This window comes from Astatotilapia calliptera, chromosome 5, assembly GCF_900246225.1.
Source record: "Astatotilapia calliptera chromosome 5, fAstCal1.2, whole genome shotgun sequence".
Taxonomy (NCBI): Eukaryota; Metazoa; Chordata; class Actinopteri; order Cichliformes; family Cichlidae; genus Astatotilapia; species Astatotilapia calliptera.
Genome location: NC_039306.1, coordinates 6,812,974 through 6,838,853, shown reverse-complemented (window position 1 = coordinate 6,838,853; position 25,880 = coordinate 6,812,974). Strand labels below are relative to the sequence as shown.

General features: G+C 39.9%; 2 protein-coding genes across 3 annotated transcripts; both read right to left on the bottom strand.

Annotated features, from left to right (window-relative positions):
* Window positions 1-64: 64 nt before the first annotated feature.
* Window positions 65-25,584, bottom strand: cers5 (ceramide synthase 5). Of its 2 annotated transcripts, XM_026166914.1 has the most exons (10): window positions 25,207-25,583; window positions 15,847-15,952; window positions 14,500-14,630; window positions 14,095-14,152; window positions 13,900-13,950; window positions 12,297-12,389; window positions 5,694-5,822; window positions 4,736-4,842; window positions 3,695-3,851; window positions 65-931 (listed from the first exon to the last, which is right to left on the bottom strand). In XM_026166914.1, the coding sequence occupies exons 1-10, from the start codon at window positions 25,377-25,379 to the stop codon at window positions 767-769; spliced, it is 1,170 nt and encodes a 389-aa protein (XP_026022699.1). In that variant the 5' UTR covers window positions 25,380-25,583; the 3' UTR covers window positions 65-766. The 2 variants fall into 2 exon arrangements, with proteins under 2 accessions (XP_026022699.1, XP_026022700.1); XM_026166915.1 differs by lacking the exon at window positions 12,297-12,389 and having other exon boundaries at window positions 25,207-25,584.
* LOC113021984 (uncharacterized) lies at window positions 7,403-12,076 on the bottom strand. The gene is made up of 2 exons (XM_026166916.1): window positions 8,944-12,076; window positions 7,403-8,841 (listed from the first exon to the last, which is right to left on the bottom strand). Exons 1-2 carry the CDS (start codon window positions 8,965-8,967, stop codon window positions 7,744-7,746), a joined length of 1,122 nt encoding a protein of 373 aa, XP_026022701.1. The 5' UTR covers window positions 8,968-12,076; the 3' UTR covers window positions 7,403-7,743.
* Window positions 25,585-25,880: the final 296 nt, after the last annotated feature.

Below are 25,880 nucleotides of genomic sequence, written 5' to 3'. Positions count from 1 at the left end.
GATGAGACAAGCAGAAACACTTAACAGAATATATTTGGAAAGACACATTTTTTAGGTACTAAAGTAGGAGTTGCAGACCTTTATTATTATCCTCATATCTGGAATTCTTTACAGGCAGTGATATCCAACAATTTCATCAACGTTTTGGTCTTGGAAGTAAAAAAAAACAAAACAAACAATAAAACAAATCTCTCACAACATTGCGGTAAAGGGTCGTTTCACAATGAACTGCAAAGGTCAGATATGTTCAGCCACACTGTCTCTCACAGCCGGTGTCGTGCTTTTAAGAGCTGTAATATTACATTAATGTTGCTACGTCTGCAGTGACACACCTGTGCCCTGTGCTGTCTGTTGTGAATTAACCCTTAGAAATAACCAAACAAGTTCATCTGACCAATAAAACTGGGAGAGAACTTTGAATCCAAAGAACATCTTCAAGCACAGGATAAATCCCAACATTTGTAAAAACAAGGCTATGCAAATCACTCGCTTCAACAGACTTCATTGCAGCTTTTACGTGTCGCCTCATCACACGACCCAGTGTCTATCTATCATCAGTTCACCAACACATGAATCTCTGTGCACTCACTGTCAGTGTAGTGTGTGTGTGTGTGTGTGTGTGTGTGTGTGTGTGTGTGTGTGTGTGTGTGTGTGTGTGTGTGAGAGAGAATGTGGGAGTGAACTTTGCGCGTCAGAGGAATGTCAGAAGACAAAGCTCTCTAAGACACTGCGAGGGGATGAACGGCAGGGGGCTTCAGGCTCCGCGTCACCAGCTGTTGTGGTTCTGAGCTCGGGCTTTGGCAGAAGCACAGTGGCCATTAGTGCCATTTTCTCCCTTACAGGGATGAGGGGAGGTCTTGAAGCCTTGTGTTGGCGAGGCTGACTCATCTTCAGAGCTGCTCTCTATGTCGCTGCGGACATCATTGCCCACCTAGGAGACGCAGAGTATGACATTAATGTTAAAAAATTAATTACCAACACCGCAGCAGACTGAAAGTAGGCCATTCTGTGTAATTTGTGAAGGTGATGGCTTTAGCATCTTATTAACAAGGACACTGCAGTTTTTAAATTATAATGCTAACCAAGCCATCATGGCAATATGTGAAAAAGTAATCACACCGTAAACCTAATAAATGTAGTTCTTCCTCAGAAGAGCGGAAAAACCAATCAAGCATTTGTGATAATTGGTAATGAGTTTCACATTGCTGTGGGTGAATTTTGGCTTTCTTCTCTTTGTTATTTTTATTTCTTTTTCACTTGGGGTCAGGTAGGTTTGGATGAAAGCTATTTTTTGAATGAAATGATCATTCGTAAAAGTGCATTTTGTGTTTGTCTGGGTTATCGTTGTCTGATATTAAAACATCACCATCAGACGTAAGCAACCCATTTTCACACCAGGTAGGACATAAACACAGCGGAAAACTTGTCTTCGCCCATTTCTGATGGAAACAGGAACTTCTAATCAACATCTCAGATGATTTATATTACTACTAAGTGTCTCTTCTATTTCACTTACATTCATATATTTACAATATTTCTAAAAAGCTCTTCCTTTTTATTAACATTTACAGAAAAAATAAACATGCATGTATTTCAAAGCACTTTTTCAGAAACACGTCCAAAGTCTTGTTGGCCAACAAGTGCACAACACTTCCACAAAAGCTCATCTTGGTTATTACTCTGACGTTTCCTCCATATTGGACGCAAAACAAGATGCTGCACCTTTGACAAATGAGGTTAGTGAACTTGCATCAATGCAGACACGGTGGTGGAGGGCTTTACTACCCACTTCCACTTACAGTTAGTTTGTTTGAAAGAAGAAATAATTAAAGGAACTTTTCACATAAATGTGCAAATGGTGTGAGCGGGCGTAGGGACGTGGCTTCACGCTTTAGTTTGACTCACAGCGAGTAATAAACAACAAATTAAAGCGTTACGAGAAGATGCTTCATATTAATGGAAACTGCAGTTAGTGTAACAACTGGATTATACTCACAACATTTGCCACAAGGTGGTGCTGTGGGACAATTTCGACACCGTCCTCACTAATGAGAAACAGTGGGACATACCTGACATTCATAACACTTTTACCACATTACTTATCATTTACTCTCCTCTTACTGCTGGCTTCAAATTCAGTACAACGACTGTCTAATCAAAATCTACTGCAGCTACTATGAGTCTTTATGCAAACGAATAGGACGGATGATTTGTGAAAGAAATCACGGCAGAGGGAGTGAACAGAAACTTACAGCCAAACACAGAGAAGTTGTCAAGCAGACAGAGCAGACGCAGAGAAGCAAGAGAGCAGCGGAGGAGGGCTCATTGGACAAAGATAGACAGAAAGACAGGATCTCCCTCTCTCATTCCAGAGGGAGAGGAAGCAAACTGCGTCTGCAGAGAGAATGAGACACAGTCAGGGATGGAGGGGAAAAAGACAAGAGGCAGCAAAGGCGTTACCAAAAATAGCCGTGGTGTCATCTTGGACAAACATTCTGTTTGGTGTGCTAACATACCAAACACAAATGTAATAAAAATATAAACTTCCAGCCCAGGGTGTGTCAACTGTAGTGAAGTGAAACTAGCAGGTGTTCATACCACATTACAAAAATCATTCTACCAGGTGACAATACACTTTGTGTTCCTCTTGTGCAGGAAGGGTTTGACGTGTTGCATTCAAAGCCCAATTTGAGGATTTTCATTATCGACTGGCCTGCTTTTTATTAAATGAAAATGTCAGGGAATAGTGCAAAGTACACATTCAGAAGTCATGATATAAAACATACATTAACTGTTTGTTAAGGCAAACACCTAATCAGCCAATCATATGGCAGCATGTACACATGGTCAAGTCAACCTGCTGAAGCTCAAACTGAGCATTAGAATTTAAAAAAAAAAAAAAAAAGATTTAAATGACTTTGAACGTGCCATTGTTGTTACAGCAACTGACGATCTACTTGGATTTACCCAGATAACAATCTATAGGGTTTGCAGTGAATATTCAGAAAGAGAAAATATCCAGTGAGTGGGCAAAACTTCACTGTTGATGTCAGAGGACATAAGAGAATGGACAGAGTACAAAAACTCACATAACCACTAGTTAGAACCAATGTATCCAGAAGAGCATCCCTGAACACACCACCAAAGCATTATTCAATCCCGCTCTGTATCAATGGTACAATGGTGCTTGTGTAATGACACTTTGAACTCCTTATTACTAACTGAGCATTTAAAGCAACAGACCACCTGAGTATTGTTGCTCACCATGTCCATCTCTTTATGACTACAGTGTAGCATCATGTGATCCAGCAGGACAGCGCACCGCATCCCAAAACCTAAGTAATCTGAAATCAGTTTCTTGAATATAAAATTGAATTCACTGCACTCAAACAACCTTCACAGTCACCAGGATCTCAATTCAGTAGAGCACCTTTTGGATGGGGTGGAACATTGTGGAATACTGACATGCTATCATGAACCAAAATCTCTGAGAAATGTTTTCAGCACCTTGTTGAATCTGTGCCATGAAGAATTAAGACAGTTCTGAAGGCAAAGGGTGGTACTAACAAATTGTACACAATAAAGTGTCCATGAATGTGAATGAGTGAATCTTGTCATTATAATAGCTTGTATTGGAGATTTTCTTTAGTCAAAATAAACAGTTCCTGACAGCTGAACTCTCCTTGTGACCCACCTTGCCTCGCAGGATGGCTTTGATGGCTATACGGGCTATGAGGTAGGACCAGATGATATGCAGCACTTGGAGGACCAGAAGTAAAACGTTGAAGAGCCACCAGGACGGATACGGCCCGACTATGGCCCAGCTCTCAAACATAGTAGAGTTCAGGACCCTGTTTGAAGAAGGAGATAAACAGGCGTATGTGTGAAGACTGGCTATGTTATAGTCCCAGAAATAGACCTGAAAATAAGCTTAAGCAGCACTCTTTAAACGAGTCTTACTTTAACATACAGAGTGGAATCCCGACCTGCAAGCCAAAGGCAGCGATGCAAGCGAGTAACACAGATCTACGGTAATGTCACTTGAGTGGTCTGTGAGGTCATGTCTTCCTTTACATCCACTTGAGTGACAACAGGTTGTCAACAGACCCACCTCCCCAGCACAGGTATAGATTTCAGCCCAGGTAGCTGCAGCGGCAACACTAGCTTTATCACTCATCCACACCAAGACACTGAATATAGCTGCTCAGGTTACTTTTGCCAGTGATAGGTTCCCTATTGTCTGTAGGACTGTCTCTCTTTCTGGAAGTTGAGCTGCAACATCCAGGTCTCTGCCGAGGAATAGCAGGCATCCAAACATGTCCCTAAATGTAAACACCAGCACTGATCTCAGTGTTCTGGGCCAGAGGTAAAGCCAGTGAATCTTTAAGACGTCCTGAAAAAGGATTCATCTGATCTAGAACAGTGCTGCTACCTGTTTCAGATTATAATTTTATTTAAACAGGAGCACATGGCATTTTTTTCTTTATTCTTAGGTCAGCAGCAATACATTTAAGCACTGCAGATTAAGTGCAGGCTGCGTGTTTCTGAGTGACAGCTGTTAGATATGTCACAGCCAATCAGGTGACAACAGATTATGCTCTTCTTCTTCTTTGTTTTTTAAATTTAAGAGCTGTTTAACATAACCTTCCCAATGCACAACAGGTAGATGAAAAGAAAAAAGCTAAAATCTATAACCACCTATAGCTATTCATTCTGACACTGCTGGTGTACTTACCATATTGGATATATAACAAGCCGTGTGATAAAGAATGCCACGCTAAAGACGATGAAGAGGAAGTCACACAAGCGCTGATACTTGGCATAGTTTGTCATTTTGGCCGCCTGTTGAAACACACACACAAAAGCAAAGAGCACAAATAAAGCATTATAATACGTTTTGTTCTGTATCACAGCACAGATAAGAAGAAGTTACCAAAAACAGAAGTTGGTTCCAGTTCATCTCCATTGTTTAGAGACCCAACTGGCGATAAGCAAAAAGTCTGGTAAGCAATAAATATCCTTAAATCCGTTGGGCATCTGTCTTCGCCTTTAGACAATAATTCTGATGGCAAAAGAGCCAAACGGGACAGGCAAAAATAAATAAATAAATGAATAAATAAATAAATATCCTTTGGGAAAAAACCAAGGCTGCTCAATTACCAATGGCAGTTGTATCTTACTCCCTTTACCATAATAAGTTTCTACGTGTCCTGACCATTTCATCGTAATTCCTGCTGCGTGTCATATGTGCTTTCAATTGACAGGAGCTCGCAGCTCATCTAAAATATTGCAGTTTGCATTATAAATTACATAAATATGTACACAGCCATTTCAGCTCAGAGTATTTTGGTATATATTTTGCATATCTTTATTTTTATTTTATTTTTTTAGTCTGCTTAGTATAGTTCCTTGTAATTGTTTATATTGCTTTTAAATGATTTATTCTATTCATCTATTTTATATGTGCATTTTTTCTGTTTGGCATCTACTGTGACAGCAAAGGAATTATTTCTTTGTACAGGAAAATATATTTTACTGTGTATATGACAATAAAACTTTTAAATTCTGCCAGGACAGTGAAACCAAACCAGCAGCAGGTGGCGATTTGAAGAGCTTCCAGGGAATTAACATGTACAGGATGCAAAACAGCAAAGAAAAAAAAATGCTTACTGACACCAGCGTGAGTAACTGACCTCTAGCAGGAAGTCAGAGGCGTCGTGGACGCACAGTACGAGGCTCCCCACTCGCGCCATGTTGTTGACGTAAGAAAAGCTGATCAGGCTGACTGTAGCGAGGTGATGGATGAACATGATCAGGAAGTCCTAAAAAATAAGTAAAGAAAATAGGAAAGTCAGAGCACTATACAGAGCACTGTATATGCTCTATGACTGTCCTCCTGTGATGTGCATCTGTGTGCCTACCACTTCCATACTGAACTGTCTCAACTACCTTTGAATTCATTTTGTGCCTGCAGTAATGCCACACTTTGGCTGAACTACAGTCCCTCTGGCAACCCTTGAACTTCAGCCAATACATTTATTAGGTCAGTATTTGAAGCTGTATTTCATGTCTGTAAGCAGACTAAGTACCATAAGTTTAAATGTTTGCAACAAAGGCAAAACACATGATTATGCCGCATGTAATGTCCTCATGAATCAGAAACATAGTAAACAAATGTAAACACTAAAGGGGCAAACAGTCAAGCCATTGAATGTGGACCTATTACGCCCCTTTCTAACGCCCTATTTTTACCCTTAAACTGTACTAGAATAGTTCTGCACAATTATTGCCTCAAAATATTTCTTGTTCTTTGCATAGCAGGTTAGCCAGGCTGAGATGACCATATTAAAGTTTTCCTCTCCCACAGACACAAAAATCTAGAGAGAAGAAAGTCAAAATAAACACTAAAAGCAACCCAAAAACCTCAGTCATATTTTATATACGATGGAAAAGAAGGGCATGAATAACATTAAGCTGTGATCGCCTATGAAAAATAATAGCAAATAAACAACTAAATGTCACTGCGCTGACAACTAAAATGCTTCAGGATGTCTGGCAAATTAACAGAACATAAATCACTCTACTTTCAGAAAAGGCCAGTTTGTCCAAAAGCAGCCGTCCTGAAAAAAAAAATGCAACTTAACGACAAATCATTTAATGCCAAAAGCAATCTCCAAGATAAACTTCATTTCAATCATAGAACCAGCAGGTAACTCTTGCAGTGGTTGGTGTCAAAGTATTTGTCTGTAAACTGAAATAGAAGTTTCCAGGCCGGAGAGAGAAAAAAAAAAAGCTTTGATGTCCACCGTAGTTTCCCAGTCAACATACTGGCAAATTCCAGGCCTGCTGGCATAATGTCGCCTGAACTGAGTAATCAGGTTTGGCATTAGTGACGGCAGATGTGTTTGGTGCAGACCAAAGACAGCTTTTAACAAGAAACCTAATACCAACTGTGATACTGACGGTTTGTGGCTGCTTTGTTTCCTGAGAAAGCAGGTAGCTTGCAGTCACTGATTAAACTTTAAATTGTGAATCACATCAAATCTCATTATATTTCAAAAAGATAATGAAATAACAAACACAACAGAAGTGGTGGTGGTCGTTGTAGGGACTGAACAATAAAACTGAGGGGTTTGAAATGTGGAAGACACACAAGAAAACCCACAAAAATGTTGCAATGTAATGTCAAAGGTGCACAATTGACTACAAAGTGTTAATAGTACTTCCTGCAGCCTGGGCCTCAGAAGGCCAAAGGTAAATATAGTAAAGTGTAGTATCTGGAGCAGCTGCAAGTAAAGAGTTAAAACTCAATTAAACTGAAATGTGGCATCCAATCAGCAAGACTTAGACACACACACACACACACACACACACACACAGTGAAAACAAGCAGAAATCAGAGTGTGATTTTTCTTTTAGAATTTTATTAGATTTTCTGATTTTTGTTCAATAATTTAGAGTGTTCTAGTCAGTAATTTACTGACTAGAAACAAGACCCCAATAATCGGACAATTCCCTCTGAGCAAGCACTTGGCGACAGTGGGGAAGAAAAACTCCCTTTTAACGGGGAGAAACTTCCGGCAGAACCAGGCTCAGTGAGGGACGGTCATCTGCCGCAACCGGTCCAGGGGTGTTTAAAATGACTCGATTGGATGTTAAATAAATTGGCTTGTTTGAATTGTTTGTTGTTAGCCAATTTAAGAGTCACTTTGATGCCAGCTAGTCAATGTCAAATTGTTGTTTTTAAAGGGGAAACACCCGCGACTCTCTGCGGGTGATGGCTAACCTCCGACCTATTAATGAGAAGAACCTTCTGATGCGACCTGCTGGCGCCGCTGCCGACATCAGATGTTCTTTAAAGGTTTCGATGATTCTTTGCTCACCTACTTCATGGTCGAGATTAAAGAGAATCGTGACACACTCGGGGTCCTTATACTCTTTAAGGAGAGATTTGTAAATGACCTTGTGTAAGGTTCTGAAGGACTTCGAGGAGGGCTGAAAATCGATATGGTGGACATCAGCCCAGATTTTCTTCAACAAACGGTTTGTAATTTCAGAAACTGTGTCATCTGTATACAGAACGCGTGCCTTTTTGAAAGCACGCCTGACAAGTTCTTCCACACAGACTTCAACTGAAAGCTGCTTCTGAGCTTTGATTTCAGAAGACTCTGGCTCAAGTTTCTGTGTGGACACTACAAAGTGTTTCTTGAAGATGGAGATGAAAAGTTTGTCAACTGTTGGCTCTCCTAATTTCAATAGAGTTAAGGTGTGTTTTGGGTTGGAGAGCGCTTCCTTGCAAAAGTCTTTGAAAATGACCTTTGCAAGATCTTGTAGGGCCTTTGGTGATAAAGTCAAATCTGCTGTTTTTATTTCAGAGCAGATTTGATCTAAAAGGCGCTGGTGGAGGGAGTCTGATGGGCAGGCTGTGGATTTTTTTGCAGCCTGGGAAAGGACAGCCTGAAGGACCGCGCTTATGAGCCCTTTTCTCTCTGCTTCACCTCGAGGTGACGCAGAGGGTTTCTGCTCCTCAGAAGCCACGGCTGCTTTTTCAGCCTCTGAGGCTTCTGTGTTTGCCATTTGTGAAGGTTCCACAGACAGCGAGGACTCCAGATTTTTCTCTGGTTGTTCTGTCTGTGGGACCTGCTGATTGTCCTGCTGGCTGCCTGACTGGGTGCACGTACAGTGTGCAAATCTCCCTAACAACACCTGGATCAGTTCTTTTATGAAGCCTTCTCTGGCTCCGTGATCTGACTCCGGGCAGAGCTGCACCATCTGAGCAGCCATGTGAGACATTAGCTGGACAGTGCAGTCATCTGGGCGACCAGCCAGCATGGATCGCACCTGCGACATGTTTAGGTTATCAAAAAAGCCATCTACGAGGGTACCCACAGTGGCTGCGTTAATGTCATCTGAATACATTTTCGTGTTAGTGTTTTCTCTTACTTCGTGTGTCTGGTTCCGATGCATGGACTCAACTGAATGACAGTACCTGTAGCAGCACCCCTATTTATAGGTTTTCGAGGTCTTTGTAATGATGTGCGTCCTGTGACGTGACAGTATTTAGTTGCTTTGAAGTATGCCTATAAGCCCCGCCCACTTCTAAAAAGAATGCCTAGCAACAGCGTCACACAAACGCACCGGCGCTAGCCGCGTGGATGTGAAACGCGGGGAGAGATCACGTGGAGCCTGCACGTCCACTGCTGTCACCGACACGGAATACTTTTAAAACCCTTCCGTTATAGTTTGTGCTGTCACCAGGCTGTCCGTGATGGCGGGTAAGCGACGGGAACGTAAATGTGCGTGTAGCTTCACTCGGCTAGCAGAGTGGTCACGTTAAAGCGAGCTATACGTGAAAGTTTTCAGCCGTGTGGATTTTTAAAATACTTTGTGATTTCTGTCATTCAGCGCAGCTGTTCAGCTCTTTGAAATGCAGATGAAAATAACGCGTTTTTCTCACGGTGGAGCTCACGTTTTTTTAAGCACAGCACCGGAAATGACTTCAGATACCCACGTGTGCCACTACATATATATTATTTATATGATTTGTTTCTGGTTTGTGAATTGAACTTAAGATCAGATGTGATGGAGTTGGAGATGGAGACACTTGTCGAAACCGGAAATGCTGAGACTCTCAAAGCCCTGTACGTATTTCCTGATATATTCTCTTATCTGCAGGTATCTAAAAAAGGCTCTCCCTTGAGCTTCAAAGTCTCTGTGCTGCTGCAACATGTTTTGCATTTAGATGGTACTGTAAGGTTGAAGTGCTTCGGTGGTGATAGTTTTGGAATATGTATCATTTGCGTCAGTTGGATTTGGTGACTGTACTGCAGAATCTAAATGCCATACCAAATGTTCTTTTCCAGTATTACTGCTTAGTACTGCTTGACTACTAAAAAGAGACAAATGAGATGTTTTTGTACATTAACAGCTAAAAGTTGTCATTTTTCATAAATAAAATGGAAATGCGTATTTCATGTCTCAATGCGTTGCTTTGTGGTTTGTTTTTTTCCAAAAAATGAAGAAAAAAAGCAAGAAAACAGAGTTAATGGGGGAATAATGATCAGCGGTGAAGAACACAAGACTTGTATGTTCGCGGATGATGTTCTTCTTTTTATTACAAATCCTGAATCTAGTTTGTTCCAATTGATGACCTTACTAAAAGCCTACAATCACTACTCTGGCTATAAACGAAATATTCAAAAAACTCAATCCCTTACGTTCAATTATACACCTCGACCGGAAACTGTAAAGAAATTCAGCTTCAAATGGGACTCTACCACAATAAAATACTTGGGAGTAAACCTAACGAAAGACATGTCTCAACAAAGAGATCAAATCTGACCTAACTCGGTGGTCTCTCCTCCCATTGGATATGAGTAATAGAATAGAAATAATTAAAATGAACGTTCTGCCTCGAATCCTCTATCTCTTCCAGTCACTACCCCTGGAGATACCCCAAAAACAATTTGACGAGTGGGACGGATGGATCTCACGGTTCATCTGGAACGGCAGACGACCGAGGGTCCAGTACAAAACGCTGCAACTAAAAAAAAGAGAAGGGAGGGAGAGCTTTGCCGTGCTTACAAGATTACTACTACGCCACACAACTGAAGCCCCTGGTAAACTGGTGCTCCCCAAACTATGAAGCTAAATGGAAAAATATGGAAATTACACAATTAGACTTCCCACTACAGTCACTTTTAGGAAATAAGAACCAAGCTGAAAAATTTTATAAAGATTTGAACCATTTGACCCGGTTCACCCTGAAACTATGGTTCAGGGTAGTGGGGAAACTACAAATAGAAAAACAGGCTAGGACCTTGAATTGGATAGCTTATGACCCGGAGTTTGTGCCTGCCAGGCTGGATGGGACCTTTAAACAGTGGTCTCTGAGAGGAATTACTTCTTTTTGTTCACTAGCAACAAATGGGGGATTCCAAAGCTATGAAACCATCTCAGATACATACGGACTGGCAAAGCATGACTTCTTTAGATACTTGCAGGTTAGAGACTATTACAACAAGACGTTACTACCACATGTCCATGCTGTTGATCCCTGCATACACTCCCATTAGGAGAAGAGCCCCCCCAGTCACAAAAACTGTGAAAACCTGGCCAGAAGGTGCATCACATCAGCTGCAGGACTGTTTTGAAAACACGGACTGGAGCGTGTTCGAACATCAGGACCTTGAAGAGCACACAACATCAGTGCTCTCATATATTAACTTCTGTGTCAACAGTGTCACTGTGGACAAACGTCTCCGGGTGTATTCCAACCAGAAACCCTGGATGACTAAAGAGGTCCAGGTCCTGCTGAAGCAACGTGACGCCGCTTTTAGATCCGGTGATGGTATGCAGTACAGTGCAGCCAGATCTCAGTTGAAAAGAGGCATCGCGACTAATGCTAAAGCAGAAAACATGCATCTGACAGTCAGGTCGTCTGGGCTTTAGCAGCAGACTGCAGGGGTTGAGAGACAGATGCACCGATAGTCTGTTAAACCTCAGTTAGCATTTGTGTGTCAGATACCATTAGCATACAGTGCTAACATCTCCTGCCTGTGGGACATTAAACTGTTATCGCAGATTGTTCTGACAGGCCCTAAAACCTTTAATCTGTAAAGTCCCTTTTACCTGTTTGGAAAATCCTTTAATGTAAATATTCACACAATATTTTTCTTACACAAAGCAAAAATAGAGCGAAGGATGAAAAAAATCTGGCGGTGAAGCAATCACCTGAGTAGAAGCAAATATGGTTAATTAAATTAACAGGTTAGGAAATTTGGAAGCTGCTTAATTAAAACACTTGCCAGGCATTTGTTGCATAGAAAGAAAAAAAAAAATTAAGACATTAAAGGAAAGCGCCAACAGCTGTAACAAACAACCTCTCATACGCTGCGTTTCTGTGGAACTTCTATCCTTCTAACAGACTTAGGCCCGCTATAGCCTGCAATCACATGACAGTGGGCGCCCTGGTGCTGAAAATGCGAGGAATCCAGACTGAGCAGCATCGGCTTCACCCTTCCCCCTCCCAAAACAATATAACACATGTGACTTACAGTCACATGTGTTATATTGTTTTTTGTTTTGGTTTTTCGGTTAATAAATCAAAGTCAAAATTAAGGTTTAATGTTATGTGCATAGATGTGAAAAACCCTGCATCACATACACACCCATTCTCATTTTCTCTGCCAAATAAGGAACAAAAGACTTATTGACCAATGTTTAACGGAAAGTTGCAGCTGTGGAGTATCTGTTGCGATTTGATCTAGCAAACACGTGATCAGTGTTCCCCTCACCTTCCTTTTAATGTCGGTAAACTGGGAGAACATGAGCGACCAGTAGAAGGCCAGTTCTGTCACATAGTAGTGATAAAGACCTGGAGTCATGGCCTAAGGGAAGAGAGAGAGAGAGAGAAAGCAGGAGGAAGGTTTGAATGACTTTCACTTATTTTAAAGTGCCGGTTTTAAAACTCTCCTAGAGACCGACACGCTGTCACCACTTGTTGGAGTGTTGCAAAACATCGCAGTGCACAACGTGATCTTTGCCTAGTGAATCAGAATGATGTCATAATGTTGCAATATTGCATGAGGCTGTGCTTTCCAGTGAACCGCTTCCTGCCAGTCATAGTGCAAACCAAAATTTTTGTATTTTGTCATTATTTCTTATCTTTCTTGTTTTGAGCTTACATATTCCACTTATTTATTCTTTTAACTTGTTCAGCTTCATTATTAATCGTTTTACTTACTGCTTCATGAAGGCTGTCTGTTAGGGGAGCATTACTTGGAAGTTCAGAAAAAGGTAACTCAATTTAATCAAAGCACTTTTGATGGGATCTGACTCAAAGTCAATATCTCAATGCAGATTTGCCTGATTAGACAGGTTGCGATAACAAACTTAAACCACATTTTCTGCACATTTTTTATTTTATCATAGTAACTTTACAACAGTGTTTCGGTTATTTTTATGAGAGTTAACTAAAAATTCTTCTCATATTAAAAACTACAATTCAATGCTAGATTTAGTTTATTAAAATAAATTTGGTGGTGACTGATAAATTCTGTTACAAACATGTGTGATAAAAGTACCTGAGAAGTAAAGCATAAAAAAAGTGTCACGCATTCAATTTCTTGTATTTGATGTTGTTCAATAAAAGCCTGATGCACATATGATATGATAAAAAGTGTATGACAAATGTCCTTCACTTTTCTTAAATGACAATCAACACATCAGTGCCTGTAAAACTTGTGAGGTTCATTCAGTACATTTAAAATATTTCAGAATTTTTTAAAAATCAGGCCAGCCAACAAGAACAGAAGATTATAGTATAGCATCCTTCCTGTTAAAAGGGAGTTTTTCCTTCCCACTGTTGCCAAAGTGCTTGCTCATAGGGGATCATATGATTGTTATTCTCTGTATGTATTATTGTAGGGTCTACCTTACAATATAAAGTGCCTTGAGGCGACTGTTGTTGTGATTTGGTGCTGTATAAATAAAACTGAATTGAACTGAATTACTATTAGCTTTAATCTCAGCATAATATAGGGCTATCAACAGGAAAGCAATGTCTGTGAGCTATAAATAGTAGTCAGGCTGGTTTTTATGACACATTATTGTGTACCGAAGATCAGGAAGTGAAGTAAGAACAAACAGATACTGATAATGCTTCTGCAGTGACAGTCGGACAGGGGAAAAAAAAAGTCAACATTAGCTACTTATCTGCACATGGCTTTCTGTGCATCAGTTTATTTAGTACAGCTTTTCACAGAACACTGAGTACAGTCCAATCACCAAGAAATCAATAGTTTATTCTTCATTTGGTTGCTTCAATTTGGGAATGACTGTTATGGTTAACACTGCTTGTTTAATGGACTTTAAGGAATTATTAGAGATACAACATACCTGGTAGGGGTAACCGTACCAACAATGCCGTGTATCCCACATCCAAGGGGACTAAAAATAAGTAAAGACAAAAGCACATTATTTAACCAAACATTGCCAATACCATTAAATACACCGACTTCTAACAAATATCAAATAACATTGGTAACAAAACTGTTGTCACAGTATCAAAGTTTCGTTTGTGGGTGCGCTCACCTGCCACAGAAACTGGAACCCATATGTAAATATACACAAATAAAATGTAAATCTCCACCTAGAAGTAGGAGAAGAAATTGACCATTTTAACCAAAAACCACAGAACAACAAGTGTAAAATAATGCTGAGAATTAGAGTGCATGGTCTCTACTCCTACTCCAGCGTAAACTGATCCTGAATCTAAATGTTAATTTAATCCAAGTCAAAACAAGAAAAAGACCTTGAAGGACCAGGCAAATAAAAAGATCTTATCAAATAACTAAATTTAAAAAACAAACAAACAAACAAACAAATAAACTACTGGGACATACGCACACCATCACACGTCATCAACACAAAAACAAATCCACAGTTTACTTGAGCCTGCAGAGAGGTTAAAGGTGAGCACAATAGGAGTTAACCTACATGCTCTCGCAGAACTTAGTGTGTGTACTGGGTTTGTCTTGGTTCCTGCGGTGTCTGAACCAACGCTGGACCTTTCGCACCTCCCAGTCCAGCTGCTTGGACAGGCCATCCAGATGGCGAGAGTCTGGATTCTGTCATGAGAACAAAGACAAAATAAATAAACTGGAAACCCGAGGGAAATAAAATATGCTTGGTTATTTTAGAAATCCAGCCTGTGTATTATTGCTTTGTTAATAAACAACAATTTGAGGTTAAAATTTTGAGACTTCTTATCAAACTGAGATCATATAAAGTTATTAGATATTTAAAAAGTTGTCAGAAGTTGTAAGACCTAGTAGGGAAAAGTTGCTATATGATCAGGTGGAGTTTAACTGCACCGATCGACAGTTCTGCACTGTCTGCCTGTGGTGTTATTTACAGAAAGGGAAACAAAAATGCTGGAGAAATATTTCCGCTTAACTGCATCTGATGACAGACAGGTATTGTATTGGCTTTGTTGAGTGTACAATAAAATTGTCACTATTGGAATTTACATCATGATAGCACATAATTTGCGAACATATGGTATAGAAAAAAAAAAAGCTGATCATTTTAACATGTTTTCCAACTACGCATGAAATAGTTACAACAGCAACCGTTTCTTTAATTCCAGGATTGGGCAATTAATTTTTCCAACAGGTTACAAGAGAAACTGCGACTATTGTGTAAGGGCCACAGCAATAAGGTTACAAAGAAATAAAAGTGATATAGATCAGAGTTACTTCTCAGCGTACCTACTAAATCGTATGTGCTTACTATAAGACCTTTTAAGTTCCAATCTCGAGTGCAAACATTCTTTCTTTTCGCATAAGCACTTACTTATATCAAAACTACGACCTTTTCTTATTTTCATTTATTTGGGTGAAAATAACCAATTAGTGATGACAAAAAAAAAAAAATATGTAAGAATAAGAATAAAATTCTAACATAAGCACAGTCTAAACAGAGCTTTTAATGAATCAACACTAAATGAATAAACTGAGTAAAAGCTGATGTTTATGTCAGCAGTTTCTTTGGGCAGAATACCAGTAGCAATCACATGCGAGAAAAGAGGATTTTTCTGAAGTCTTTAACACACCCCACCACACAGAAATGCCATAAAACCAGGCAAACATGACTGTATTATGTCAGCCTTTGAGTTAAATCTTAATTCAGTGGATTTTGTGTCTCGAGGCACTTTTAATATTAACACAAGTGCCGTGTTCGTCTTGATTTGACAGATAACATGAATGAACTCAGGCATAATATCAAAGAGCACTGATGCTTGTGCACCAAAATGTTTAATAGAGTGAAATAAGTCATGCAAACCTTTGTGATGGATGTAAACACTTTTTCCAGCACTGCATTGGGCTGAGCTCTTCTTCCAGCACCCTGATGAATGTGGAGACTTCGGGCACAGGGACCGGCAATAAATCTGTGACAGCGATGAGAGATGGAAAGTCACTTTCTGTTGCTAAGGCATGCACACAAGCTATTTCAGATGAGACATACATGGCCAATTCTGGCAGGATTTTTAAGTATCTCTCAATCCTTTGTCAGGCAGCATCTTTCTTCGTGGTTTAATACGGAGAAACACAGTATGTAATCTGTGAAATTTGTACATTTTCTTTTTCAAGTAAGAGTTTCAGTCTAGAGTGTCTTTGTTGTAGACAGCAAGTTTGGCAAACATACAATGCACAGCAGTCAGGCATCGATTTATTTGGGTCAGCTTGTTTTCCCCACATACAGCTTCAGGTCCACGGTAGGTTTGAATATATTCAAAAATAATTTACAAACAAATTCTCTATTTAGCCCACGCAGACTCTGGGATGGGCATTCTGAGCCTGTGTGATCCCTGCCTGCAGATCTGTTCTGCATTATGACTCAACTGGCACTTTTAGCGAGGAAAGAAACCACAAATGTCTGTCTAAATGCTAAAGACATGCTGTGGCTCAACAGGCAAGGCAAACAGTTCACAGTGTCATATGCTGAGAGCAGGTTTAAATGTATTACTGCCTGTAATCACAAACAATTTCACAGGCCACTTGTTTTTTTATGCTGGCTGATTACTGTTCTGTGCAGGCTGTAATATGCAGATTATCCATTAGAGCGTGACAGATACATGCTGTAAGGTGATACCTACCTATGGTAGTATATTGGTATCAACCTACAGGTTTTATCATTTGTGCAGACATGCTCATCCTGCAAGTGTAACCAGGCCCCCAGCGGCCTGTTCTACTGTGGGAATTTTGTGGGTGCAGATGGGCTAAAGACAGGTCCGGTGATAGCAAACGAGGAGTGACAGAGAGTGATATGAGTGCGGTGAGCACCTCAGCAAGCCGGAAACAAAGGCACCTGTAGGCAATTGATAATCATTCCACAAGTTACGCTACAAAACCCTGAGTTTTACTTCTGTTAGAGAGACCTTGATGTCTGAACGCTCTCTTTTTTAATCATCTTGGCTCAAGTTGTAAACAGTAAATGAGTTTGGACTTTTATAACCTGAATATTTTAACTGTTGCCATCTTGGTGGAGGGGTGGCCAGTGACTGAAACTACAAACTCATCACAAAAGTGTTTCCAGAGGTGAGAAGTCCTTTTTCCCCACAGCCTTCTATAGGAATGGAAGACTTTTTGCAGTGGCCTGCATCACCCCTGTGGTCCTCACTTTATTTTTCAGATCCTGAAGCTACGTCCCTTTTTTTTTTTTTTTTTTTTAAATACCGTCTATGTGGGAGACCAATCATTCATCTCTCAACCACGCTGCGCATGATTCGGTGCTTTCCCCACAGGAAACATCCTGCATTACTTTCTTATCCTGCTCCTCCTCTCTGTAGTGAGAGCTGTGCTTACTGCACTTCCATTGTTCTGACTTGTCACACAGTATGTGGTATGGCAGGTGGACAGTGCTACACTCACCTAGTGCAACTTTAAATCAACAGCTGCACAGTCTAGTAGCCGCAAAGGTCAAATTCTGATACTTGTCCAGATTGTGCAGCAGAAACAATGGCCTTAAACTATGTGTTTAAACTGTATTACTGACGAGCTTAAATCTAGACTGCTACAAATTACACCAGAACAATCCTGTGATTTGCAAACATGGATTTTCTTCTGTAATACAGAAAAAAGGAAGCAAAAAACATTCCACTGAAGACAATGTAGCAGTGAGTGTGTTGCCACAGTCATTTCCTAAGCTGCTTCTTCTGGCCTACACGTAGTGATGTTACAAGCTTATGTAAGGAAGCTTCAGATTCAAATCTCTATGTACATAAGCATATTCATGTATTTATTGTACGAGAGCTGTGAGTCACTTCAGCCTGTTGTTAAGGAGACAATTAACGACTACAGCCGGTGCCCTAGTGTAGCTGCACAAAAACACAAGATACAGTTCATGCCAGTGGTATTCTGTAAATCATCACAGTGTCACAAAGTCTGAAATATCATGTCCCACAAACACAACTTTAAGATACTGCGGTTTGAGGTAAACTGCTGAACTTTCCTTCGAGTAAACTTAGAGTATTGAAGGAGGTTTGGAAAAAATGTAGTCAGTAAGCGATAAAAGAAAGTTTAAATATTTGTTTTGGTATAACTTTAATACTCTAGATTTATTTCACAAGACTCTGGTATTTTTTTTCCAGGAAGATATTGTATTACTAACCCTATAAACTGTGCACATGGAGCAAATGAGAAACATGAATAAAAGCTTAAACACGAGTCACATGCACTGATTTTCCAGAGCATCCCATTTTCTGGGGAGATGGTCACTGGGGAAGCAATCGCACATGATGCAGTAGTATTTAATATTAGCTCCAGAAGTTCTGGACACGACTGTGTCCTCCCACTGTTACTTTGGCAATGATTCTGTTACCCTATCAATGAGATTGACATTCTTGTCTTTAAAAATAAAAAAAAAATTAAAAAAATTTATAAATAAAAATGAAACTGAGTGAATGGGGCTCAGAAACAGGTAAACTTGACAAATTTAAGCCAATTTCCTTCTTTTAGAAAATATTTTAAAAATGGGATCTATTACTTTTTCTCATTGTCTGTCAAATATTTCAAATAGATGGACATATTAAACATGGCCAAAATTTCAAATAAAGAGGTCAGCATATGTGCAAAGCCAAAAGCTCTAAAAGCTGTCACTTAGAAAGTTTTCTTCTACTGCTGGGTCTTTATGATGTCAGTGAGAGGGCATCTTAGATCATCTCACAGAACTGTTGCGTTTATGGGTGGCTGCCAATCAGAAAACAGCTGGCTTAAAGATGTGGTTTAGGTGGGTCTGAATGACTGTTTTTTTCCTAAAGAAAATGTGAGTTTGCCTGCTTTTATTTAACAAAATGTAACGTTTTTAAATTAATAAACTTGTGAGGTCGCCAGAAAAAGTTTTAGAGTAACTGCTTTAAAGGGAGGCAAGAAAGTTAACATGTTTTGTTTCAGACAGGATAACCTGAGGAACTGCTCTAAGATCAAGAGTAAGATATATAGGGATTATTTTGAACTTTTAATCATGCAAAGCTACCTCAAGAGAGTCTAAGAACAAAAATGTAGAGCAGGATAGTGGCATGCTAGGGAAATATAATCAGACACTTGCAATATCATTTGTTATTTATGTAAATAAAAATAACTGAGTTTATGCTGCTGTATATCACTGTTGATCGTTATGTTGCAGAGGTGTACAGACTTTCATGCATGCATACATCAATATGGGGTTAGGGTTACCCTAACCTCCTGCCCATTTGACCAATTAAGATCCAGGATTTATAATGCTTTATAATTCGATATGCACTCAGGTCTTATCTTTACTCTATCCAGTATGCAAGAAGGTTTAGGTTTGATAATATAGATCCATTAAGATTAAAACATAAATCTCTGGTATACAAATAGGTTTTGTAAGTCCAAGTTTAGCAATAGCAAACCAGACTGAATTGCAGTAAAATCCTCTACATGTTTAAACTTCTATTGTGCTGGTGGTGTACAGAGTGGTGGGAAACTGCAATTCATCACAAAATAGCCTGAGTGCCTTTGTGTTGCTTTATGAGTAACGCAAAAGAGAGAAGAAAAAGTTCTCACAAATCTAAAAATCAATGTCTTTTGTCTAACATGAAACCACTCAAGCTTCTAGTCCTCCCTGTTTTTTTGTCTCCTTCCCCGTAAGAAAGACAATTACCTCTCAGTACTTTGTTCTCCTTGTGCTAAAAATCACAAGAGCAATGACAAGTATGCCGTTTCAAGGTAGCTTGGTTATATAACTTATACAACATCATACAAAGTAGACAGTGTATTTAACCCCTCTTCATAAAGTTCAAAGAAAATAAAGACATATTTTAGAGCCACATGTGGCTCTATAATAAAAATAAAAATAGGTGGTTTAAATGTTTGAGTTTCGCTTCACAAACTGAACATAATACTGAGAGTGAACTGGAGTGGCATGATGACTGTAACATACTGGTGCAAAAGAAAAAAACTAAATCCAAAGTACACCTACTTCTGCAGAGAAGTTTGATAGAGGAGTTCCATGTGGCACGATGTTGTTAAACATTACTCAAGGCAGTCCATGTTTTACAGTGCACCGTGAGCATAAAACACTTTACAAGTAAAGGCAACATGCAAGGATCAGTGTTTGGCATTTTGATCAAATAAAAGCTCAGAGGTTGCACAGTGCTGAATGCGACAAAGTGTGCAGCTCTTAACTGACGCCAGAGTTAAGTGCCTACATTAGCTCTCTTGCAATCTCTATTAAATGGCTGCACACTCAAAACGCGAGTTGACGTGTCACAGACACAAGCAACAACCACAAGGTTGTTCTGGGCGCAACTGGTCCTTAAATTTATGATAAAGGAAAGCATGAATTAACAAATATTCATTCAAGTCTGAGCCTGCAGAGCTGGTCGTCAGACAACGGCAGTGGGAGAGGAAAGCAGCAACATGTGTAAGCTAACCTATTTATGTTAAATGTCAAAACATGCCTGTTTCTTCTCAGAAACTGACGACCTAACCAACACAAGGCCTGTTACCAGGAGACAGGCTTGGTGTGGTCTCTGTACTGAACAGCTGTGAAGGGAAGAGCACTGATCTACGTACCACCTTGACGCTGGTAAACCTTCCAGTGCCAGAGCGGAGGCTGAAGCACAGGCTAATTATAGCAGAGTATTCGACGCAATTGTGGCCTTCATTTGAATTGATTTTACAGCATGTGTTTTGAAACACAAATGACTTAACATGGAAGCATGACTTTGGGAAGAGACAAGGTTAGATTATGTAGTCAGGACATTGAACTCTCAACAAGGAGACGAACAGAGAATATAGAATAACAGAGTTTATGAGGACACAGACCAAAGGTACCGCAGCAGATTAGGAAACCAGGTTTGGCTAATTATTATCCTATATACATCTCAGGTTGTAGTTTTGACACTGTTAACAACTCATGACATGGCCTACAATGGCTTGCACACGCAAAACTGCCTGCCTGCTCACATCTAGAAAATAAGCTCCAGTGGCAAAACGATGATTACGATCGAACAAGAATGAACTGGTCCAGAACGGGGGTGGGGGGGCTGTTACTGGGTTAGTCAGAGTGAGGCACTGCCTGGAGGCAAAAGACAAATCCTGCAAATAATGTCATGAGTGAACCTAGCTTTTCGAGGACAAAGGCATATGCTTTGAAGACAGTAACAGTAGAAGGTGAAATGTAAGATTTTGATACGTTATCTAATCGTTAGAGGATGTTATCAAATAATATTGTCTGATAAAACAGTAGGACTTATACATGCTGGAACAAGAACGAGGTTTATTACCACAGATCCTGAGGGGTTTCTGATGCTAATCTATAAAGTGTTAAAAGAAAAAACAAAACACAATTTGTAGCTTAAGTTAGATCAGTTTTAAATTCTGAGATCTGAAATTAACTATGGCACCATGCTTTGTTCTAAGATCCACCTACACAGAGCTAAATTTGCTAAGACTTCCACCTATTATTTCCCTCTTTTGCATGGCAACAACAGCTAAGGTGATTGGGTTTATTAGTATTTTGAGCTATCCAGCGCATGCTGAAATAACAATCATAACGTAAGCCTACTGGCGTGTCGTTTTTTTGGTTGGATTAGGCTGAGTAACTCCTTGAAATGATAAGAAAAATTGAGCCTACTCTCCAACAGTGACATAAGTGTACTGAACCTGTGTGTGAACCATGTGTGAGTGCAGTGCTGTGCATGCGACAAGCTTTATTTCCTTTAGCAGAGTAGGAACTAAAGCTGTGATGTGCTTTTTTTCCCTTCTGATTAATAAATGAATGAGACAGTCATGCAGTAAATGCTCTCTGATAACATCACCTTGCACGAGGCTGTCGGAGGACACCTTCTCATCAGAGAGGGCCTGAGTAGCAGCTTTGGCACCTGAGACAGGTGGCTCAGTGCCATGTGCTTCTTATCGAACAGCTCAGCAGCTCCCCTTCACCACCTCCAATATCTGATTGCTCCTTATTTACAGGCACTTGACTACGTCAAAATTTAACCAGCCAAAGTTGAACACTTTGTTTCGAGATGTCCCTCGAAGTGTAAAGTGTAAACTCACCCCTGAGTAGCAATAGTACTTACCTAATACTAACAGAAATAGCTCATATTATAATCGTCCGTCTGTCCTGGCTGTCCTGTTAAGAAGATTCCCTTCTTTCCTGTGTGTTTCTATATGTCATGTGCACCAGCAGAGGTGTAGTTCTTGGCGTCAGCATCTGTTTGTTGTTTGTTGTGACGCTACCTGCATTTTCCCCCAAAGAACCAAGGTTTAAGTTTTTCAAGAGAAAGTTTTACCCTTAAAATAATCTCTCTGCTAGGGGTAGCAGTACTGGTTTGAGTTACAGGAACTTGCATAATATTGTGTAGCATTGATACACATTGACTATTCAAAGTTTTTGCCTACACATATCAGGGCGAAGCAGCCCCAGAGCCTGGACGCTGGTGTTCATTTTTGCAAAGGCGATGTTCAGAGGGAATTTCAGACCGTCATGCTTTTGATGTCAGGGGACAGATTTGCTTAATCTTCCCGGGGCTTAGGCCTGCTGTAAAAACACATGGATGAACTCTTAACCTTGTGGAAATTTCTTGAGAAATACGGGTCCTTTAAATTACCTAAAGACAATCATCTGAATAAAACTTACAGAATGATACAATTAAAGTTTTTTGTTCAATCTTTTAAGATTATTTAAGGATTTTTTTTTTATTTTGCGCATTATCCTTTAATATACAACGCTTGTCTTGTGGTTCTGTGTCACAAAAGAACTGGCACTGTTCATTTATTGAGCAAATAAAAGCAGCAGCATGTGCAACAGCTGACCAAAAGAAACTAGGGATGCATGACGTAGTGCAAGGTTCTGGACAAACACATCCAGAAACAATTGCCTGCTTTCAGCGCTTCCTGTGAACACCTGATATTTTGAGGTGGTTCATTATTGGTGCAAAACCAAAAACTGCACATATATTTAAGCCGGGGTGTTTAATTTGACTTTTGCAATTCAATTACAAATTTTACTTCGAATTATAACATAATTGGGATGAAAAGATTACTTTTGTGTAAAATAACAGAACAATCATGTTGAACGATTAATGTCTTTCCAAAGTAATTGTGATTATTGCTTTTATCATAATTGAGCAGACCTACATACACTATGAAAAAAAAACAAAAAAAAACTTTGTGGCAAATTTCTGTTGTCCAAAGAGGTTAAAACTCCAGCATATTTGAACAACTTTTTTGTTCCATAAACCTTTTTTTTTTAACAAAGCATCTATATACAAGTAATGTTTTACATAAAATAGGTTAATTATAGAGGTTAGCACATGTGCCTCAGACATGAAAGTTGCCCAGTTTCTGACTGGGAGGAGACACCAATCCAGCCTCAGGGGGTCACATGCTAGTACACCACTGGTCCCAAGCCCAGATAAATGGGAGGGTTGTGTCAGGAAGGGCATCTGGCACAAAAATCTGTGCCAAATCAAACATGCAGATCCATCTGCTGTGGTGACCCCCTGGGAAATAAGGGAGCACTCGAAAGTAACCTCTAGGATTAGAGCAGAAAAAGGACAAACAAGCAGTCATACATGTTCACATACATATGCAACACCGAGGCCAAACAGCTGTTCCATATACTGTGTACAAGCACTGTGAGCTTTATCCTCTTCTCCCTGCACAGTGAAAGTAGGAGAAGCGCTGCCAGAAACATGTTATCCCACACCGACCAGATAACTGTACAGTTTCTTTGTTCATTACTTCCTCAGAAATATCAAAGTACTAGATCACACCTGTGATATTTCTCCACAAGCTGACATCCTACATCTTCTACATTGAGAGAAACAGGATTTTTATTTTTTTAAATGAAGAAATGAAATAACACAAGTGTTAAATAATCCTAGCTAATGAGTTTCTAAAACATGAATTTAGGGCTTTATCTGAGCTCAGCTTCATGCCATTTCACTGAAGCAATGCACTACGCACACCTCCACGACTGGTTTGTCAAGCTTGAAAAACTGATAAGCAGACAAAACCTTTCCCAACACATCGACTTCTAAACAAACCCTTCATCAAAACTTTCAATCAAACAACAAGTTGACATTTGTGAAACCGCCCTATCAGGTCAGTCCGTAGCACAGCTCAAAACTGACTCTGTGGGTTTCCTGTTATCACTCAGGTCTGTCAGCCATTGTGGCGGCAACTCAGGTGGGAAACCAGTGACTGATTCATTTTCTTTACAAGGTCTGGAAAGAGTTTTTCAAATTTAATCTTCAACATCCCCTCTATCGCTCATTTTCCAGACAGACAGGCTAAATCACACAGAAACGGTTGAAATTAAGCAACTGAGATCTTCTAAAGAGGTCGGTACATTTATGCCCCACCTGTAACAGCCAACACCTGCCATGGAAATGCCACATGCTATCTTTTAAAAAACAATAAATAAATCACAATTAAAGCAGTAAACCTGCACTTGAGGAAGAAGATCAGATATCTCAAGACAAGAATATCTCAACTATAAAAACAAATAATGAAACTCATTGTTGTGCAGTGACAGAGTCAAATGCCTTCAAGACATTTAGTTGTGTGGCAGGGCCTGCAGCTGGCTACTATCCAAAGGTACGAAACACTGCGTGTCCCTTCTTCAATTATGCAGAATGAACAAAAGCACAACCCAACCGTTTTACGGATGGCTCCTAATCATATACTATGTGACGAGAGGATGTGCCGGTTTGATATGAAGTAGCGGACTAGCAGTGCGATAGCTACATATTCTTCTTTACCCCCACAAGACAACTAAAAACGCACACTCTGATTACTAAACAAGCTTCACCTGAGATGTTATTTTTCACAAGGGAGTGTTCCGGCAAAATCACCATTAGTAAACTCCCCACCGTGTTAGCCTTCTTTGATCATGTTTAACCTTAAATTTGAAGTGAAAAAGGACAAGAAACTACAAAATAAAAATGCAGTTGAGACAGCAGTTTGGAGGCTGAGTCACTGACTATAACGAAATGGCTGTTTGGCGTGAGAAAAGTTGGGAACCCGTGATTTAAAGAGAGTGGTCCTCCCACTGCTAGCTTACACATCTTCCTTCTGATGGGCACAGCATCCGTTAAAATTAACTTTTGGAGATTCCCCCTCTCCCCCTTTTAAAGAAGAAATAACGCCATGAGCGGTAAATACGAACCTTTCAAAGAGTATCCTTACGACGAAAATTCCCAAAGCTAGCGGTAAGGCGGTAAACAAGTGTCCGGCTTTAGGATACTCCACCCCGGGAGCTGGGTTCTCCAGATCCGCCCAGGTTACGTTGTGAGGGAGCCAGAACCTCTCGTTCCAAAACCAGGCTGAAAGACCAGCCATATTTTCCCGCGTCCCTGTGCCCGCGCGGTTTGGAGCAAAGTATTTCTTGGCTCAAAGAAAAGATGTGTGAAACTTGTTGGATGCCTGCTCTGCCCCCCCACCGGGCTACTTCTGTATGCCGACTGCCACACTCAACTTTACCGCAAAAGTGATAAAATTACCGCAAAACTAGCTACGCTTCCGGTGGGGGGTTTTCAGAATAACATTTCACGTAAGAAAGCGTTAAAAATATCGTTCACTCATTTAAATTATTTGTCACTCGTCTTTTTTTCTTTTCTTTTTTTAATTAATATTTGACTAAGTTAGAATTGTGGCCATAATAATTTTGTTACTTCCTTGTATAGCTGGGGATTGCTAACTTTATATTTTTAAAGGCAAACTATGAAGCGATCCTCACATCTGAACATTAACTGTTTTCACTTATTAAACAGAAAGACAGACAGGAATTAAGACTGTCTTTTCATTAGTGACCTTTTTAATTTTGAGAGTTAAGAGTGGAGG